The sequence below is a fragment of the Oryctolagus cuniculus genome, chromosome 5, assembly GCF_964237555.1.
Source record: "Oryctolagus cuniculus chromosome 5, mOryCun1.1, whole genome shotgun sequence".
Lineage (NCBI taxonomy): Eukaryota > Metazoa > Chordata > Mammalia > Lagomorpha > Leporidae > Oryctolagus > Oryctolagus cuniculus.
This window is the reverse complement of record NC_091436.1, coordinates 25,895,885-25,914,988: the sequence shown is the minus strand read 5'-3', so window position 1 is coordinate 25,914,988 and position 19,104 is coordinate 25,895,885. Positions and strand designations below refer to the sequence as shown.

The 19,104-nt window shown below is 39.3% G+C and overlaps 1 protein-coding gene and 1 long non-coding RNA gene across 27 annotated transcripts in view; one reads left to right on the top strand and one right to left on the bottom strand.

Annotated features, from left to right (window-relative positions):
• Positions 1 to 382: 382 nt before the first annotated feature.
• Positions 383 to 19,104, bottom strand: part of HIVEP2 (HIVEP zinc finger 2) — a 216,982-nt gene continuing 198,260 nt past the window's right edge. For all 26 annotated transcript variants that reach the window (XM_051855304.2, XM_070073481.1, XM_051855303.2 and 23 more), the window contains 5 exons: positions 18,266 to 18,420; positions 14,320 to 14,495; positions 11,087 to 11,188; positions 9,416 to 10,311; positions 383 to 2,818 (listed from right to left, as the gene is read on the bottom strand). In XM_051855304.2, coding sequence (XP_051711264.2) covers positions 1,994 to 2,818; positions 9,416 to 10,311; positions 11,087 to 11,188; positions 14,320 to 14,495; positions 18,266 to 18,420 — 2,154 coding nt within the window. In that variant the 3' untranslated portion in view covers positions 383 to 1,993. The remainder of the gene's footprint in view (positions 2,819 to 9,415; positions 10,312 to 11,086; positions 11,189 to 14,319; positions 14,496 to 18,265; positions 18,421 to 19,104) is intronic.
• Positions 6,957 to 18,961, top strand: LOC127493136 (uncharacterized). Its single transcript, XR_007923182.2, has 3 exons — positions 6,957 to 7,078; positions 17,060 to 17,145; positions 18,825 to 18,961. It is a non-coding gene; the product is annotated as an uncharacterized lncRNA (long non-coding RNA).

The window sequence follows — 19,104 nt, the reverse complement described above, 5'->3', positions numbered from 1 at the left end:
AAGCAGCAGTTTTCCCAGTGAAATTTCAGGTGTGTGTGTGTGTGTGTGAGAGAGAGAGAGAGAGAGATGCAGAAAGGAAAATGATGATTTTCTTCATTCATCACTCTTTTCAGATACAGTGCAGGCTATCCCAGCTTAGGTCTGAGTGAATCCATTTCAAGGGCTCACTCTTCAATGCCCACTCTTTGCTCCAGTCAAGTGATCTAAGAAAACCACTGCCTGTCATCTCACTTGTTCCACACATTCATATTTAAGGAACACCTCAAGATGGGCAGAACCATTAATAGCACAGAGTGGATGTTGGTACCATCAGAATTTCTTTAGAAACCAAACTGGGAAACTAGAATGCAAGGCAACACATAAAGACTGAACACCTCACGCATGTAATTGTATATTTATTTCTCTTTTTAAAGAACACTCCTTAATGTAATTCAATATACAAACTTGGTTTCACAGAATTAGAATCCACCATATAGCACAAAGATAACCCAGATTGTGTGTGTGTGCGTGTGCACATGCCCTTGCCCCCTCCCTCTCTGCTCTTCTGGACCTACACAGGCTCTTCCCGCGTTCAACACCAACCAACAGCCATCCGGAGCGTTACAAACATCATCGTCCTCCCACGAGTTCTTCTCCCTGGAAGGCTTCTTTTCCCAGTTCCCCCTGAGACAGCCAGGAGTGTGACACACTTCCCTCGTTCAGAAGGAGAAGGTGACACCCCCAGTGCTGATGTTAACCCTGTTACCTTGTGGATGGGCTGTCGGGAAGAGCTGGGGAGCCGATCTCCATCCCCCTTCTCTGCTTCCACACCCAACCCTCAGTCCACGCACGACCCCTCTGTGGAGACTTGGTTCCAGTCACCATCCTGTGCAGCAAGAACCAAGGAGCCTTCTAAGCCCAGGTCTCCTCCACCGGCAGCGCCCAGCACTGCCGGCCAAGCCACCGGGCCGGCCGATAACCAAGCTCTACACAGTCCCATGTGCTTTGTCACTTTAATTTTTAAAGACACCCTAGCATAGGTCTGTGGCAACCTAGTGTCCAACTGAGTTACATAAAATTGTACCAGTGATGCACTTGTACATATTTACATGGGGTGGAATGTTTTCCCATATTTTTAGATGAGTATATAGATCAACATGTTCACATAAGACCAAATACTTTTAATATTATTTATAACTGATTTATAAAGCTTTGAAAAAACTCACAATAGCACGTTGTTTACTTTAATGCTTTACGGTACTATCAGTTTAAAATCACAATCAGCACTTAAGTTATGGTCAATCCAGCAAACAAGAGACAAAAAAATTTACAAGAGTTAAGAACTGACTGATACACCCTTTATCTTTTTTTTAACTAATGCATAAGTGCAGAATAAGATACTCTAGTTTAAATATCTTGTTTACAATGTACATTTTTGTTCTAGTTACGCAACAGTAAATCCCATGCTTCACATAGAAAAGCAATCCACAACATTAAGAAAAAATGTACAATTTATGAAACAAAGTAAATAAATATTAGTATTACAGAATCAGAGCTGTACATAAAAGCTGTTCAGTTTTAATCATATAAAAATATGTTTTAGTGCAACCTCACATATATATTGATGCTGTTTTGCTTTACATCATTTAGATCCAAGTGTCCAAAAAAGGAAAGAAATTACATTTATTACAAAGCAGATACACAAATTCTAAAATATGTACAAATTACTGCTAAAAAATGCTTATAAGAATATAAGCAAAGTAAAGAAAAGGCACAGACATCTGTACAATTTTAAAAGTACCAGACCCAATAGGTTAATTTCAAATTTTGTTTTGGTCAGGCTCAAGATGACTTGTTAATTTACCTAATTCTTTTGATATAACAAAAGTATATATAACAGCAAACTACTGTAACTTAGGACAGGCATGCTACAAAGTTGATTACCTCTACCTCTAGAAAAACATAAACAAAAAAATGGGGAAAGGTGGAAATGAAAGTTCCCATGCATCTCAGATCAATGAAGCGGGCTTTTCTCTGATGAAGGTTCTTTTCCCTCCTCTGTGCTTGAAGACAACCCCTTACTGCTGTGGAAGTCCGACTGTTTCTCGTCCACACAACTCTTGCCGTAAAATGTGGAGTGAGCTAACGCAGTCTGTGATGTCCCAAAAGTGTCCTTTTCACCATCATGCAAGTCAGGGTGCGGAGCTGAGGTACAGGGCTGACCTGGCTCAGGTCCACTAAAGTGTCTAATGCTAACGTGTGCACTTTCTGAGGGTTTCTGGAGGGGCTCCTGCACCCGTGCTGGCTGATCTGCCCCAAGCAGAGCTGCCTCTTCTGTGGCAATCCGGAGAGAGGCAATGGCTTTTGTGCAAGTCTGTATATTCTCCTCTTGTTCCCTCTCTGTGGCATTCAGGCTGTCTTCCGAAGTGCTCTGTTTCATCAGTAGACGAGGAGAGGAGGGAGTGCTTGGTAGACCAGAAGACTGTAACACGTGAGGCGCTCGCTTCTCATGCCCTTTGGAAAGCACATAGGACTCCTTCGAGAAGGACTCCCCTGGAGCTGCTCTCTTTTCCTCAGAGCCCTCCACTGGCAGAGGCAATGTGGGTGGAGGATGTAAACCGGAAAGGGCCGGCGGCATGGAGTGAACCATTTGGATCCCACCAACTGGCACCATGGGGATAGGAGCTCGCACTTGTTGCTGAGAGTGAAGTGGAAGATGACTGAAGACATAGTCATTAGGACCCTCAGGGAAAAGGCTGGAGCCTTGATGTTCATAAGCACCTTCTTGGTCTCCATAGAGACTGAAGTAAGGAACCTGAGGTAATCCTCTTCTTAGATTCTGCATGGGAGACAAGAGAGACACCAAGTTCAGACCTCACTACTACTCATCCTTAGGCCCTGCTATTTCACTCACTCATTCACTACCAAGGGAAGATTTGCTACTTGCTCTCCATCAAATTTTCATTTTTCAGGACAAGTGTGGGCCTGGCAGTTAATTTGCCTCTTCAGATGCCTACATACCATGCAAGAGTACCTAGATCCAATATTCACCTCTGGCTCCTGACCCCAGGTTCCTGCTAATGCCCATCCTGGAAGGCAGTAGTGATGGCTCAGGAAGTTGTGGTCCTGCCATTCCCATATGAGACCTGGATTGAGCTCCCAGATCCCAGGGTCTGCCAGTCCCAGAATTTGTGGGCATGTGATGAGGGAAGCAGTGGATGGGAGCTCTCTGTGGCTCTTTCTCTGTCTCTTTCACTGTCTCTTAAGTGAAATTTTTAAAAATTATTTTAAGTGTTCACTTTTCAAAACAAGAGATTTTCTCAGTTGTCTTTCATAATTCTTAAATACAGGCACTGAACCATGAAGAGTTACTTTTGTCTCTTTAGGAAAGATTTGTTTATTTATCTGAAAGGCAGAGCATCAGAGAGAAAGGGAGAGAGGGAGAGAGAGATCTTCCAGCCGCTTATTCATTCCCCAAATGACTCTATCAGCCATGGCTGGGCCAGGCTGAAGTCAGGAGCCCAGAACTCTATCCACATCTCTTGCATGGGTAGCCAGGGTCCAAGTACTTGGGCCATCTTCCACTGCCTCCCCAGGTGCATTAGCAGGAAGCTGGACTGGAAGTAGAGCAGCAGGGACTCTAACAAGCACTGTGATATGGGATGCTGGTCTCACAAGCATTGTACCACAATATCAGTCCTTTCGCTTTTGTTTTTAAACAGCAGAGGGACAATGCATTCTGAGTGTTTCCTACTAGGTACAGATGCATATTTCAGCTCTGTTTTTGTCATAAGAGGGAATGGAAAGAAAACAGAGAAGTACCAGGAAAAGTTTACTGAACAAAAATCACTAACACACACTAATAATAGATTTTTTTAATTCAATAGGAAATACAAAGATTACCATCTGTCTACATACTGCATAGATTTTTTTTCTTAAGAGTTGATGAGTATAACTAGAGTGGTGAGTCTGAAAATTGCTTTTTTAAAAAGTTTTCCAAAGAACAAATGACAAAATGGTGATGAGGATCCAGAAACTATCTCCTTCAAAGTGTACAACATGGCTCTAAGCTCAAGAGATGTTCACTGCAAAAGATCAATTTCTTCACCAGATCACAAATCAAAGTGATTTAAATCTTAAACCGATGGCGGGTTTTAGAAGGAAATCACCCACCAGAGGTGTAGTGGACATTTAGTATTTCAAACAATTAACCACTCTCATTCAGCCACATTGCCAGGAACCAAAGATGACATGACTGTGTCTTTTTGTCTGTTTATGCTGGTATTTCCACTGAAATTTCTTCCTGGCGATTAGTGAATTAAGTTTACTTAAAATTTAGGATAAAAATTCCAGATTTCACAGTCTCAGGTCCCAACCAGCCCTGAAAATTAAGAATTTATTTTCTATACTTATTTGTGTAATGAAATACCACTTAGATTGTGAGTTTATCAGGTTTTAATGACTGTGATTCATTCGTTTAATGAACTGCCATCCAAAAGGCCCAACTTTCTTTTTTTTTTTTTTTTGAGAAATTAAAATAAGATGGATAAAACTTGCCAAGCATGGTACTAATATAAGAGTGAGACAAAAAATGTTCTAATTCAGTTCGATGTTTCACTTAACTCAAGGTATGCTCTGTGCCATTTAGGATTTAGCCAGCTCTATTTAAGGCTGTGAGACTGGCACAAAAACTATAAGCTATGCATTATCTCCGTACTTTGGGTTGTGGTTGGCCCTTACCCTGCCCTGAGCTACACCTCAGGAAAGAGGGAGATGGAAAGATAGAGAGATCTTCTACCCACTGGTTCACTCCCCAGAAGGCTACAAAGGCTGGGCTGTGCCAGCCTGAAGCCAGAAGCCAGGAGCTTCATCCAGGTCTCTCAGTTGGGTGCAGGGGCCCAAACACTTGGGCCATCTTCTGTTGCTTTCCCAGGCTGTTAGCAGGGAGCTGGATCAGAAGTGGAGCAGCCAGGACTTCAACTAGAACCCATAGGGGATGCTGGTGTCATAGGCAGTGACACAACGCCAGCCATTTGTTTCAAGGTAGAAACAAATGTAATGGTGTAATCATCAATTCTACCATCACCAGGACCTCGTAAGCGCTAGGAAAGGTGGGACTTTTACATCATGAGAAAGAACCATTTAAATGTTGCACATACACAAAATCTGCCTTACATTGGCTCTGGTTTAGAAAAAGGCACATCTCCTTCATCAAACATCAGTTAAGATGGAGGAACTGTAAATACTACAAAAATCTTGGAAAGTAGCCAAAAAATGCACTTTTAATCACAGTTATCAAAGATTCAAAGCTTAAAGGAAAATGTATTATTTTTCCATTTAACTTTTGGTTGCTGTTTAGTGGCATGCACGTAACCATCATGGAATCTATGGGGGACTGGAGATGGGGACAGGAGCCAACAGGAGAAACATGCCACTCTGTAAAGCCTCTTGAGACCCCTGACTCCATGTGACAAAGGGGATGACAAACTGTCCTCTAAAACCAGAATAGATCCATCATGTCCTCAACCCAATCATGTTTTCTTTGTGCTTCTAATAACAGTGTCCGGTTCGGAACTGTGCTGATCAGAAATGCCACCCTAACAATCACAGAGATAATGTATAAGCCGAGCTTCCACCACGTCATCAGTTTCATGGCCCCAGATTCCCCTCGCCATTCCCACACAAGCTCTCTCCCCCTAGTTACTCCTTGTTTACCTTCCAAATGAACTTGAAATAAATTTTCTCTACTTTGACTTTTACTTAAAGCTCAATCAGAAAAATGCAGCATGGAAAAAGTATGGATAATAAATAGATACATATATACAAATACATACATACATACATGCCCACATACAGATCCATGTATGTATATATCCCATGTACCAGACAGAACGTTTTCAAAAAGTTCATGAAAAATGAAATTTAAAGATGTTTATTTGGGTGAAAAAAAAAAAAAACACTCTGTCTAGGCTATGGAAGCCCCTTGAGTTCACCGACTCTGAACTTGTTTAGTCAAGGCCGTATCACAGTGGAGGTTCCTTCCTCCCTTCACAGAAAGGTGCCTCTCTCCTTGATGGCCTGTTCCTTCTGCTGGGCTATGGGGCTTCCATAGCCTAGACAGCTCATAGCAAGAGTCTCGGGTAATTGCTGATGTCATAAATAAGACTGCCAATTGTTAAATCAACAACGGGAATCACTGGGTACATGCTCCCCACGTAGGATCTCTGTCCTTAATGTGTTTTACTATGAAACTTAAAAACAACACTACTAGTCGAACAATACCCTATACCTTGTGCGGTTGTGTGAGTACAGCCTGTTGAAATCCTTGCTTAGTATATACTAAGTTGATCTTCAGTATATGAAGGTAATTGAAAATGAAACTTGATGAAGGGCAGGATGGGAGAGGGAGTGGGAGAGGGGAGGGCCACAGGAGGAAGGGAGGTTGGGGGTGGGGAGCCACAACAATACAAAAGTTGCACTTTGTAAATTCACATTTATTAAATAAAAAAATAACTATATAACAAACAAAAAAAAGAAAAAAAGAACTTAATACTTTACCCTTTTAATATTTTTTATGTTCTACTTAAAACTATTGGTTGAACTCTGTAATTAATACACAATTACTCTTAGGTGTTTAAAAAAAAAACTCTGAAATCCATGTATATGAAGGTTTTTAAAAAATCTTAAAAAGTGCCTAATGTAAATTTCTGAATTTTGACACCAAAATAAATTTATCTTTCAATGCTATTTTTCATGAACTTTTTGAAATTCCCTCTTAATATCCCCAACAGGGTGTCAACAGAGTCCTTGGAAGCCAATGCTGAGCCAATGCAGTGAAGAGGTCTTTGTCGCACATCAGAATCCTGGGTTTGAGCCCTGGCTCTGGCTCCTAACTACAACTTACTACAAATGCAGAACCTGAGAGGCAGTGGTGATGGCCCAAGAAAATTAGGCTCCTGCCACCAATGTGAGAGCCTCTTGGATTGAGTCCTAGATCCTAGCTTTGACCTCAGCTTAGCCTCAATCATTGCAGGTATTTGGGGAGTGAATCAGCACAGGAGAGCTCTGTCTCTCTTTCTATCCCTCAAATTAAAAATAGGTAAGGCCAGAAATCATAACATTATTTCATCCTCTTCCTTGAACCATATGTAGTAGGACCTCAAAATTATTTACTGGGTGAATGAATAAAGGACTCTTACCTTTCTATTCTATCTAAAAATCAAAACAAACTACAGGGCATTAGGGAAGAAACAGCAAGGTGGCAGGAATCTTAGTGACTGCACCTTGTCTCCCTCCAGACCTTCTCCCTGGGTCTTTCATTCCAGCCTGAGCCAGAACGTATGTCACACTGGGCTACAAGGACTTTTCACACCACAGTCACTGTCCTGTGGGCCCTTTGTTGATAGTAAGCATAGAGACAAGGTATTGCTACCAGAATTTATATCAAAAGGATTCCTTAGCATTATTCCAATTTTTATAACTTCATATATTATTCAGAGAAGACAAAGCCTTCATCTCATAGAATAACCAGGAGAAATATCTCTCACAGCATTATCACATTTTGCTCTGATCACGAGACTCTCACATATTACAGAAAGCTGAAAATCATCCTCTGACCCTCTAAATGACAGCATTAACCATGGGAAGTGCCTGGGACCCAATGTTCCCTTTCCATAGAGGATTCCCCTATCTATCCCTCACATCATGAAAATAGCACAGTAGGCTATATATTCTCCAAAGAGGATTAAACTGAGTAACCAACCAAAGACTCCATCAAAGGTAAAGTTTAACAATTCTTTTAAATATACAGGTGAGCTGGAATTAATAAAAACATAACAAACACAAGATTTTCCAGCAACAGTTTTCTAGGCATATATACAAAAATTACATGCATTCTTCTAGTCCACTCCTTAATTTCTTTTGTGTAATTTGACTGTGGGTTGCTCTAATTATTTTTCCCCAGTGTATTTACACTAAAGGAAAGGCCACACTCAATCTAACCGGCCAGTGCTGGAAGAGGAGCAGCAGCGAGGGTGGAAATACCCCACTAACAGAGCTTGCCAGCACCAGGGCAGGTATTTGACTCTCAATGAGAGGGTTCAGGATCCTGCAGTCCAAGGGATTTACTATTTATGCTGTGATGGCACAAACTTCAGAAGAGCCCCTCCTTTCAACTTCTGCCAAGACACAAACCTATGGAAATGTGCCTCTTTCTCTTAGTTTGCTAATTTATTATCTTGGCAAATAGATTACATCCTGATGTGCTAGGTACATTTCTGCAGGATGTGCATCATAAGGATAAAGTTGGTACCATGCTTGTGGAAAGGGAGTGGGGGAAGAAAGCAGGGGAAAGAGGGTTTAGAGAGAAGGAGGGAGGGGGATTCAGCAGTGAGCTACCTTACAGTTTAAGGGTGATAATCTAAGCCTATAACTAAGGGCAGAGGAAGGTGACAAGAGGGAGGGAGCTGGACACCAGGGCAGGGAAAAGACAGAGCTGGGAGCTGGCAGTACTTCCTTTCACTGATGCACAGGACAGAAACCCAGAGCAAAGACAGTGCAACAAGGAGAGATGGGAAACAAAAACTCATTGGAAGCCAACAATCTCCAATGATAAAGCTCTCCTGTCTATACTAAGGGCCTGTTTTATCCACTTTTTAAAATCCTACACAAATTAAGACATCACAATCTATTGTGTCCATAGAATGAAGCAGGACTGGATTTGCATTAAGCCTACCGCTCAAGTGAAATCCACAATCTCTACTGCTGTTATCTTAATTTACAAGGAAAGCAAGCCGTAGAAATCCCCTTGTTCATTCTCTTTTAGCTCTTCCAACTCCACATCCCCTTGGGCCCATGCTCTCACTCAACAAGTGCATGGAGTGGTAACAAAGGCAAGAAAAGCAGATATGTCTGTGCCCTTGATTTATGAACACTACAAGTATCATTCCCTCCTCTCCTGGTCCCTGAAGAGTTTCACATGTCCACTTACCATGGACCAAGGTAAAGCATATACAAGTTTTTGGAAAGTCAAGGCTAACAACTGGGTCCGAACCCTACTTGGTGCAGAGTATCTGTAATTGACACCTAAATGTCATGATGCATGTCTGTATGTGCAGTCAAGCCATTCCAAAGGCTTCCTCTCTTTTTATTCACATAGAGGTTCCAGCTCATGTCTATCATTAGTTAAGCTCTGAAGGTCGTAGGATATCCTCATCTATCCCCAGCTGTCATGCAACTCTATGCTAGGAGTACTGCAACAACTGCATTACTGACAATAGCATGAAATAAAAATGTCTTCCTGCTATTTTCAGTAGTGAAGTTCACTCCTCCTCATGAGAGATACCCAGGTTATAATACATCAGTTACTAGTGTGGTATCATAAGGCTCCAATGTGCTTTGACTCATGTATGAGAAAGAGAAAGTGAATTATACTTACGGGAGGCCCCAGTACAATTGGCTCTGCTTGCAAATACTGCCCCATGGACAATGGCGGGTTATGGTATAAAGCCCTTCTGGGAGATGGTGCTCTTATGGTAGTCAGGTATCTCCTCTCTCTTCTAGGAGACAGGTCTCTTCTTGCCGTGATGTCTTTCCCAGGAGACACTGGCCTCCTTGGGGACAAATGCCTTCTTGGTGAAATATCTCTCTGGGACATCTCTCTTCTCAATGCAGCTTCTTTTCTTGGTGAAAGATGCCTCATGGGTGACAGCTCTCTCCTCGGGGATAAATGTCTCCTAGGTGATAAATCTCCCTTGGGTATCAGATACCTCTTTGGTGAATTATCTCGACAGGGTGACGAGTCATATCCTGGTGAGGAATGGCGACTTGAGGGTGAGAAGTCCCTTGGAGAGGAGCTTGGCTCTGAAGACAGCATGCCCTCCTCGTCCATACCACTAGGGATGTCTAACCTGTCCTTGTCTGGTTCCGAGTCTGTACTTTTGCTCTGAAACAGCCTCTGGTATTCTGTCATCTGAGTATCTTCACATGAGTCACTGGGTGTCATAAGCTGAGTCACTTGAATACTTGGCAAAGTAACCAAATAACTGATCAATGAAGAATGCCCCAGGGAATTATCTGAAGGAACTCCATGGGCCACGGCACCAACATTCACAGGCAAGGAGGAGAATCTCGGAGGCTGAGGACTAGTGCTTCTTGATCTCGTTTTTGGAGTCAAATCTCCTTGGTCATCAAAGTCATCATCATCTTCATCATCATCATCATTATCATCTCCATCCTCACCATCTGATTCCTCAGCATCTGAGAACTGATGATCAGTTGAAATGCTGGACATGCTATGCTTCTCAGCTGCCTTGTGCAAATCCTCCATATTTTCTGAAACAATCGAATAAAGATAATGAAATTGAGATCCAATTGTCAAGATTAGGAGCCCAGATAGGCCCTATCTCTTTCCAAAAGCTTTTCCCAAGCCTTCAGTCTTGTTATGCCTCTGAGCTCCTACAAATCTTGCAGGGTACTTACTTGACCCTGCATTAATTCTGACCTTTTATGAACCCATTTGGTCTCATCCTCACCCTACCATAAGGACTCCAGAGGAGAACCTTCCACATCAGATACCATCCCACTCATAGAAAACCCTAACAAATGGGTATGGATAATGTTAATAATGCTGCAACAACTCATCTCTCTCCAGGTTCAGGTACAAGCTTATGCATAAGTGGTGCATCTCAGGAGGGCTGGCCTGCTCTTGGGTTATATACTGTATGTAGTTAATGATGGATATTTTTTTCCGACTAGCTTTCCTACTTATCCATTAAAATACACTTCAGACTTCCAAATAAGTTTCATAAACCTTAAATCACTCTCACAAAGCAAATACAACTGTATTTTTTTCACAGTTAGAGACAGAAGTATTTTCATAGCCAGGCCTTCCCCAACCTGTACCCTGGCCATAGTCACAACCGAAATGCATTTATTTCTCCTTATCAGGTTTCAAGCAATTCAAGGCTTCAAATTTATTTTACATGTTTAGTATTTAAGAAAATGAGCTGTAATCAGCTTTTTAAAAACATGACAGTTTATCACCCCAGCCACAAGGCTCCATCCAATGTGCACGGGGAGGAGGCCAGTCAGCTAAATTGCGGTATACCTGCTTCTTCAGTTTCTGTATCTTCCACAGATGTCATTGAGACTCCCAACTCCAGGCATTTTTTCATGTGTGCCTTCGACTTCATATGCTTTGTTAGGTTTCCTAGAAAACACAGCCCAAAAGGAAACATTTGATTCCTAAAATGTAAAGATTGCTTCAAAATTCAACATGAAATGAATTAATTTGGAGTGACATAGATTTGTTTCTATCCACCACTACTTGTTCTAACCATAACAAGAACAATTTGGTTTCTGAAGATATAAATCTTTGAGAGCTTCAGCCCAATTTCAGGTTTTCTTTATTCCAAGCCAGTGTTGTGTCTTTTCCAGAGCAGAAAGACTGAGTATCCCAGACTTTTTTTTTTTCCTCAGAAAGGATTTAATCTAATTGAAGGGCTGGCCTTCTGCAACTCTCCATGAACAAGGCAACACAGGCTGGGTCACACACTATTGAGAAATTTCCCAAAGCAACATTCTCAACACATCCACTGGACCCCAATCTTTTAGGAATTGATAGATACATTAACCTCCAAGCATCTGTACTTGTGAGAGGGAAAAAAATATATAAGCTAATGTGAGGGTCAACCTTGTAAGTGAATTCAAAGACCCATAAAAGAAATTCAGTAACTAGCTTTAGAGAGTATTATTCCCAGTATGTAGCACCTATTTGTCTGGCACATGTTAGCAAACTTTTATGTCAACAAGTTATAAAATACTGGAGCAGCAATATCTGCCTTTTATTTATCTTGAGACTCTTATCATTCTAAGAACAAGAAAGGCTTCATATCAAATATGTCATAGTGATACTATATATATGATTATATGTATACATACGCATGTGTATCTGTAGATTTGTATAATTACCATATGGAATGTAAGAAATTTAAAAACAGTGATGTGATCACTCTGGATCCAGGGTCTACAACAGGAACATACATAAAATTCTATGCCATATAACTTCTCCCAAAAGATCCAGGAACAAATTCAGTTCTAAGGAGACTTTCCATTCCTTTCTGTGAAAATGTCCCTATTACCTTCTGTGCCCTTTGATGAAGCTTTCACAGCATACCACAGGTGCTCTGTTTCAGTAGGCTCCCTGACTAGGTGGAAACTTTGTCCCCCTTGTAAAAATGTTTATCTCATGGTTAACATCTTACAGGAACCAGAAGTCTAAACTGGGGCACTGTTGCTTATTATTTTACTTATATTACTTGATTATTTACATGCTACTTGTTATACTTATGAATTTTATGTGCTATTTTGATAACTCCAAACACAGAAATATTACCAATATGCCATGATTCTTATTTATCAAAATATTACGTGAAATTTTTAGAGTTCAAAAATTTTATACATACATCAAAAATTCCTGCATCGATACATTAATTAAATTTAACTATAAGGTTAATGGAAATCATTTGCTTCTGCCAAGGTGCAAGTATGCTGCGCCTATGTATGCTCCTGGATGCTAACTACCAAGATGATTTGTTTATTTAGGTTTTAATATTTGTTTCTTCTTCTGTGTTTTTGTCTCCACCCACTGCAAAGAAGTGGTCAGGCTGCGGGCTAACAACTTTAGAGAAGGTTTGCAGCTAGGAATAGGGATGTGAAACAAGCCCACCCTGCACTGGTTGGTTTAAGTCATGAGTTTCTGAAGTAAAGGATTAGGTCAAGGAGGCCAAAGTAGCAAGGGCATTGTAGCTGAAGGTAAAAACTGTTGGGGTTTCCAGAATATTTGGCTCATTTTAAGATCCTCTCTGTAACTCTTTCAAATAAATAAAATAAATCTCTAAAACAAAAAAATCCTGAGACATTTGCATATACCCAAAGGGTACACACAAGGAAACTCAAATAATGACCAAGAACAAATTATGTCCTGCTAAACCTCCAGCATCATGGCTCAGAGCAGACTGAACCTGATTTTTAAAAATAGCTAGAAATGTGTCATGTCTTCATCTGGTTTTCACAAATTTATAGCCATGGCAAACACATTACACCAAGTGAAGCTATATCATTTATAAGGACTGAGAAATCTGCAGTATTTCCTAAAATCAAAATTTGTATTTTCTTATCTCCTGGGAATCTCTTGGTAAGGGTATAGACAAAAGGCTTGATTGTGAAAAGGTTGCTGGTAGTTAAAGGACCTTATTTATTTTGAAATGCAAATGAACACTCTCTCCAGTCTTGGCTTCAAATTAAGTACACCTGTAACACTGATTTTTTTTTTTTTTTTTAAACAAAGAAGAGCCTAGGTGTAAAAAGGAAAGGACATAAGTTACACTTCTTAGGAATCAGTGTAACAATTTAGGACTTCTGGCTGCAAGAGAAAATGGGTATATATTTTTTCCTATCAAGGGTTATTTTATTTGCTACTTTTTTTTGATGAGTATCAGAGCAGATTAAATGGTATGCAAAGTTAAAGTGAAAACAAGGGAAATGATGTGAGGTTGGTGAAGGACTGTGTCTGCAGAATCCATTGTACACAAGTCAAACAACCTCTAATTCACTACTATTTGTATTCTGAGAACAATGGGCCTATGAACATTTTCGTGACTTACAAAATCACAAAAGTATAAATGAAGCAGCTTTGTTGAGTAAAATAGTTTTGTATAAATCTACTTGTTACAAACAGATTTTGAATGGAATGACAGAATATCATTTGAAGGCAAATCCTAGTTCTATGAGATTAACAGTTGTGGCCTGAGAGTAAGAAATTGTCTCTGTGCTGATAAATACATGGAACAGAAGCTATCAAATTTCAATGCATAATTAATGCAACTGTGGATGGAGGGGCCCACCTGGGAGCCTGTGGATTTCTACATTATTTATAATCTTGAAACTGACCATGGGCACATTTCTTCCCAGCTGCTGCCTTGCTCTTCTAATACCACTGCCTGTTTGGTTTCCCTGCAGTGTTTCAGTACCGGTACAAATATTATCTAGACCACATAACATTTCCAACATGAAGTAATAGCTATCCAGGCAATTCTTAGCCACTTCCTTTGGAGACAACTGGCCTGGATCTAAGTCTATAGCTCTTAATTAAGTCATAAAAGGAGCCTCACAGTCTCAGATACATCCTTTGGTCATGAGGGAGAAAATACATTTATTGCATGGAGTCCTATTTTCACAAACAAAACCATCTTATTGCTGATCAAAGTTAGTTGCAAAATAGTATTCAGAATTCCAAGTAGCCATAAAAAAATACTTCTCTCCAGAAACATCAGACTGTACCTTTCGTTTTGAAGGCGAAATTGCATAACTTGCATACATAAGGCCGAACATCAGTATGAGTGCGGATGTGTTTTTTTAGCATGCTTGGCTTCTTGCAGCGAATCCCACATTCTTCACAAATATACTTTCCACGTCCACGTCCTCTGACATATACATAATCTTCATTTGATTTATACCTGTTTTTAAAACAAGAGTCCAGTGTGTTTTCAAATACTCTTAGTGTGTTATATATCAAACCAAAAGCTGATCATCTGCATGGCAAATTTTTATGAGGGTCGTCTACAAATAATTATTCAAGCTTACTTTTATGAAGTCTTGAAATTTATGCAGTAAATGCCTGAGAGAACCAGATAATAGATTTGGCACTGTAAACTGAATGTAATTCTACATGGAATTCAGAATAGAATTGGCTCTGCCATTAAGTGTAAATTTATGGACTCAGAGTAGAGATGTTCAAATGGGCTTACGTAAGCCCCAAAGAGCTGCACCTTATTACTTGTGAATCCTAACAGAGCCTCCAATTAAGCAACATCCAAAAAGCATACCAACATATTCAAATCCTCCTGTATCCTTTGTTTGTAGGACAGGATTTAAGATGTGCACGTACAAAACACATAGCCCTCTACAAGTGCTATATTAAGCATAACTGATAATAGAATTCTTCATCGCAAGTTTCTACTCTATTTTTAAAATCCTGGCACGGGACTGTCTCAGAAATTTCTGGTTTAAACAGGCTGAGCTCAGCTCACCAACTGTTGTCTACAGATTTGATCTGCTCTTCCCAAAGCCCATGCGTGGATCTGTACTAATGTGGAATCTAAATTTCAAAAGGCTTCTTAAAGGTGCTGTTACATAATGAGAACTAGAGAGTCTATTTTTAATCAAATTTGCATTTGTTTCCAGAAGGATTTGATAGAGATGGTTGAAAGGATATCTGAGGTCATCTAGTTTAATCACCTTGGTTAGAAGAACAAAGTCTTAGGTATTTCCTTTGATAACCAAGGTAAGAAGCCTGCCCAATGCTCAACCATTCCATTTTGTCTAGAATACAATGAAACATGGCATATTATACACTAACATTCTACTAAATTATTCAGTGAATAGCATTATTTCAAATCACACGCAGGCTAGCATTACAGCTCTAATGTCATATGAAAATATTCTTTTCGGGGGCAGAGGGACCTTTTGATAACTTCCAGAGGTAAGCTGACATGCAAAAGGCCCTAATTCACTGTAGATTCACTTTAAGGCACTACAATCACAATTTTTTAAAACATTCTAAGAGCATTGCAAACGCCCCTATTTTGTCCTAGTTAATCTACATATAAGAATAAAAGCAAATTCAGTTTTAATGATCCAACCTACTGAAGGTGTATTTAAGGCAGAAAAATCCATTCATATATTTAAATAGCAACTCTTAACATTATCTATTTTTTGGTCAATATCAGTCCAAGTGAGATTTAAGAGGAGTCAAAAATACAAATACATTTTACAAGCCTTGTGCTGCCTTAAATTTCCTCCCCTTAACAAGGAATTCAATTCCAACTGTTCTTTAAAATTAGTTGGAACTGTAGCTTTTATCTCACATTGTCTTTTGTAATAAAGTAGAAAAGAACCTACAGATGCAAAATATCTTCCACTTTCCATTTTCACTACTCTGCCTCTTAACTAGATGGAATTGCTTAAGGGCTGTAGAATAAAACAATTTTATAGAAAGCTTTTTCTGTTTTTTCTTTTTTACTTATATAAAGGGGACAAATGTCATGTGTTCCATATATACAGATTTAAGAGAATAGTAAAACTTCCCATCCTAGGGAAGGATTCTTCAATTTTACTGTAGTCCATCATCACAACTGATAGGAAATACAGTTTATTCCCAGAGAATATAATTTTATTTCAATATCTAAGCTGTTAACTTGCTTCCAGAATGAAAATACAGTAAAGTTCTATATCACATGTTAATTGCATAGTAAAAAAAACTTGTACAGATAAAATATAATAGTTGACAGATCTAAGAATCTATTTGGTAGGACAGTTAATGAATTTTTAAAAATAATTTTAAAATATATTTAATGGAATTCCTAAGTGCATCAATTAGATAATACAAGGAATATACACACTTAAAAATGTCTTTAGTAACACTTTTTTTTTTTTAAGTTATCACTTTTGTTTTGCAATGGCCAAAACAAGAGGTGGTAACAGAGTGCAGTGGTCACCTATCTACCATCAGACAAAAACTGGATCAAAGGAGCCGGCGCTGTGGTGTAACGGGAAAAGCTGCCATCTGCAGTGCCAGCATTCCATACGGGTGCTGCTGGTTTGAGTCCCGGCTGCTCCACTTCTGATTCCGCTCCCTGCTAATGTGTTTTGGGAAAACAGCAGAAGATGGCCCAAGCCCTCCCTGCACCCATGAGGGAGACCAAGAAGAAATTCCAGGCTCCTGGCTCAGACTGGCCCAGCTCCAGAAGTTGTGGCCATTGTGGAGCGAACCACTGGGTGGAAGACCTTTCTTTCTTTCTGCCTCTGCCTCTCTGTAACTCTGCCTTTCAAATATATAAATAAATAAATTTCTTAAAAAAAAAAAAAACTGGGTCACAGATAAAGAAATGATCAGGACATAGACTATAGCACAGGGAAATGAAAGCAGTGGGACATGAAATTTGGGCATTAACTTTTTTGCATCATCAAAACACAGCACTAAAATGTTCATGTATGCTTTTTCACTTGTGTGCTTCATTAGTGGAGATGGACTCCCCATTAACAGTGACTGTGAAGATCTCACTAATCTAGTGGAACAGGGGCACCACAATGAAGGCTGCTGAATATGTAAGTATTGACCCAGCACAGGGACCTCTCGGTCTCTGAGGACAAGCACAATCTATATTTCTCTCATTTATGTTAAAAGATGATGGATATCAAAAGATTGATGATTACACACAACTGTGGTTTAAGGGAAAATCACTAGACATTGAAGGTGGCAAAATCTAAGGGAGAACAAACAATAATAATCTCCAAACTGGTAAAACTGTGTGAGAAATCAGTATCTCATTTCACCAAACATTCAACATTTCATAGTCAAACAAGTAACAGTACTTTGTCATTCATATATAATTGTAATAAATTCATGTTTATGAAAGTATGAGAATTATAGATCTTTTGTAGAGATAGGATAGTTACATCATAAATCCCAGAATATGGTTAACATATTATAACTTTTTTTTTATTTAAAAGCACAAATCTGGAATGTTCCTTTCTTGTGACTGGATTTAGAGACACTTCTATCAAAATCTAAAACTAGTTATTAAATACATACGTAATTTCTTCACTGTTTGTATAATAAAACCATTTATTCTTACTAACTGAGTTTCAATGGCTCCGAAGTCAACATTTAAAAAGAAATTCCCAAATACAGAAAAACTATTATAGATCAGAGACTGGGGAGATAGGATAACTCAATATGCTACAATATCGTGACTTGGATCCTGAAACTAAAAGAAGACATTGATGGAACTGGCAGAATTCCAGTCATGTCTACAGTTTAAGTAATAATAAAAGAAAACCAACATATTAACTAGTTTCTAGGATTATGTACAATTTCATTTTTACAAGCATAGAATAAAAATGCGTCCATTAGTAACACAAATGCCCACTAAAATATCAAAGAATGAACAAACTTGGATAGTAGCAACAGTATGCCAATTTAGTAGGGTCCATTTTAAGTCAGAGGTGTGAAAATTTAAGGCAGAGGCACAAACTGTACATATTGGGGACATTTTCATTAAAAGGAAGTCCCAAAAGCAAAGGGACAAACTCAATACCTACTATCAGGCAGACTTCAAAGTGCGACGAGAAATGAATCAACTGGAGTAGACACTACTCTGTCCATGTCAGGACCATGTACTCTGACACAAGTGACCCTTTTACATTTGCACTTAGGTTTCCTTACCCTCCTTCAAAGATTTTAATTCGGATTGGCTCAGTTTGTTTGGATCCAATATCCTTATCTCCATGCATATCTCCTTTCCCTCTTTCCTTTAAGATACTTCCCACTAGTTTCCTTTCTAGTTTGCTGCCAAATAAAAAGGCTGTATCAGGTTTCATCTGTAGGACAAAAAGAGAGAATCATTTCCCATGCGTTCTCTAAGAAACAGCAGCGCCCATACCCCATGCTTCCATGTTGAAAATCTGCCAGAACTCCATGCTAATAGGCCATGGGCTGCTTATGTAAAGTAACAGACACAGAGAGAATGACTGTTTCCACTGAATAAACTTAACATTTTGCTTAAAAATGTTCACTCCATGCAATGGTAATAAAGACTTAAAAATACATTCTGTATTTTGAAGTAGAAATTTTTTAAAAAATCTCTACTAATTAGGAAGTAGTCTCAAAATTATTAAAGAGAAATGGTAACTGACATAATTTAAAATATATTTTTGTTATTTGTTATTAATTATTAAATTCTAAAATGCCCCTTATTAATATATTTTCTAATTATACATATAAGGCATTGGTTGTTCATACAGCAATGGCCACCAACGTGGAAAAGAAAGTTTTGAAGGAGAGACACAGAAACCAATTTCAGTGAGAAGTCCTGTCAATGAGGCCATGTCCATTTCTGGCATTTGCCAAGTTCAGTTCTGCCCACCTCTTGGCCTTTCCTTTCAGCATTCACCCTGTTCCGCACCCCCATCTCAACAGTTCCCTAAATTCCTTGCACCAAAAGAAAGCAGATATGTAAGGTCAGAGGGTGAAGAACCTACAAGCATCAACCTGAGTGGGAAAAT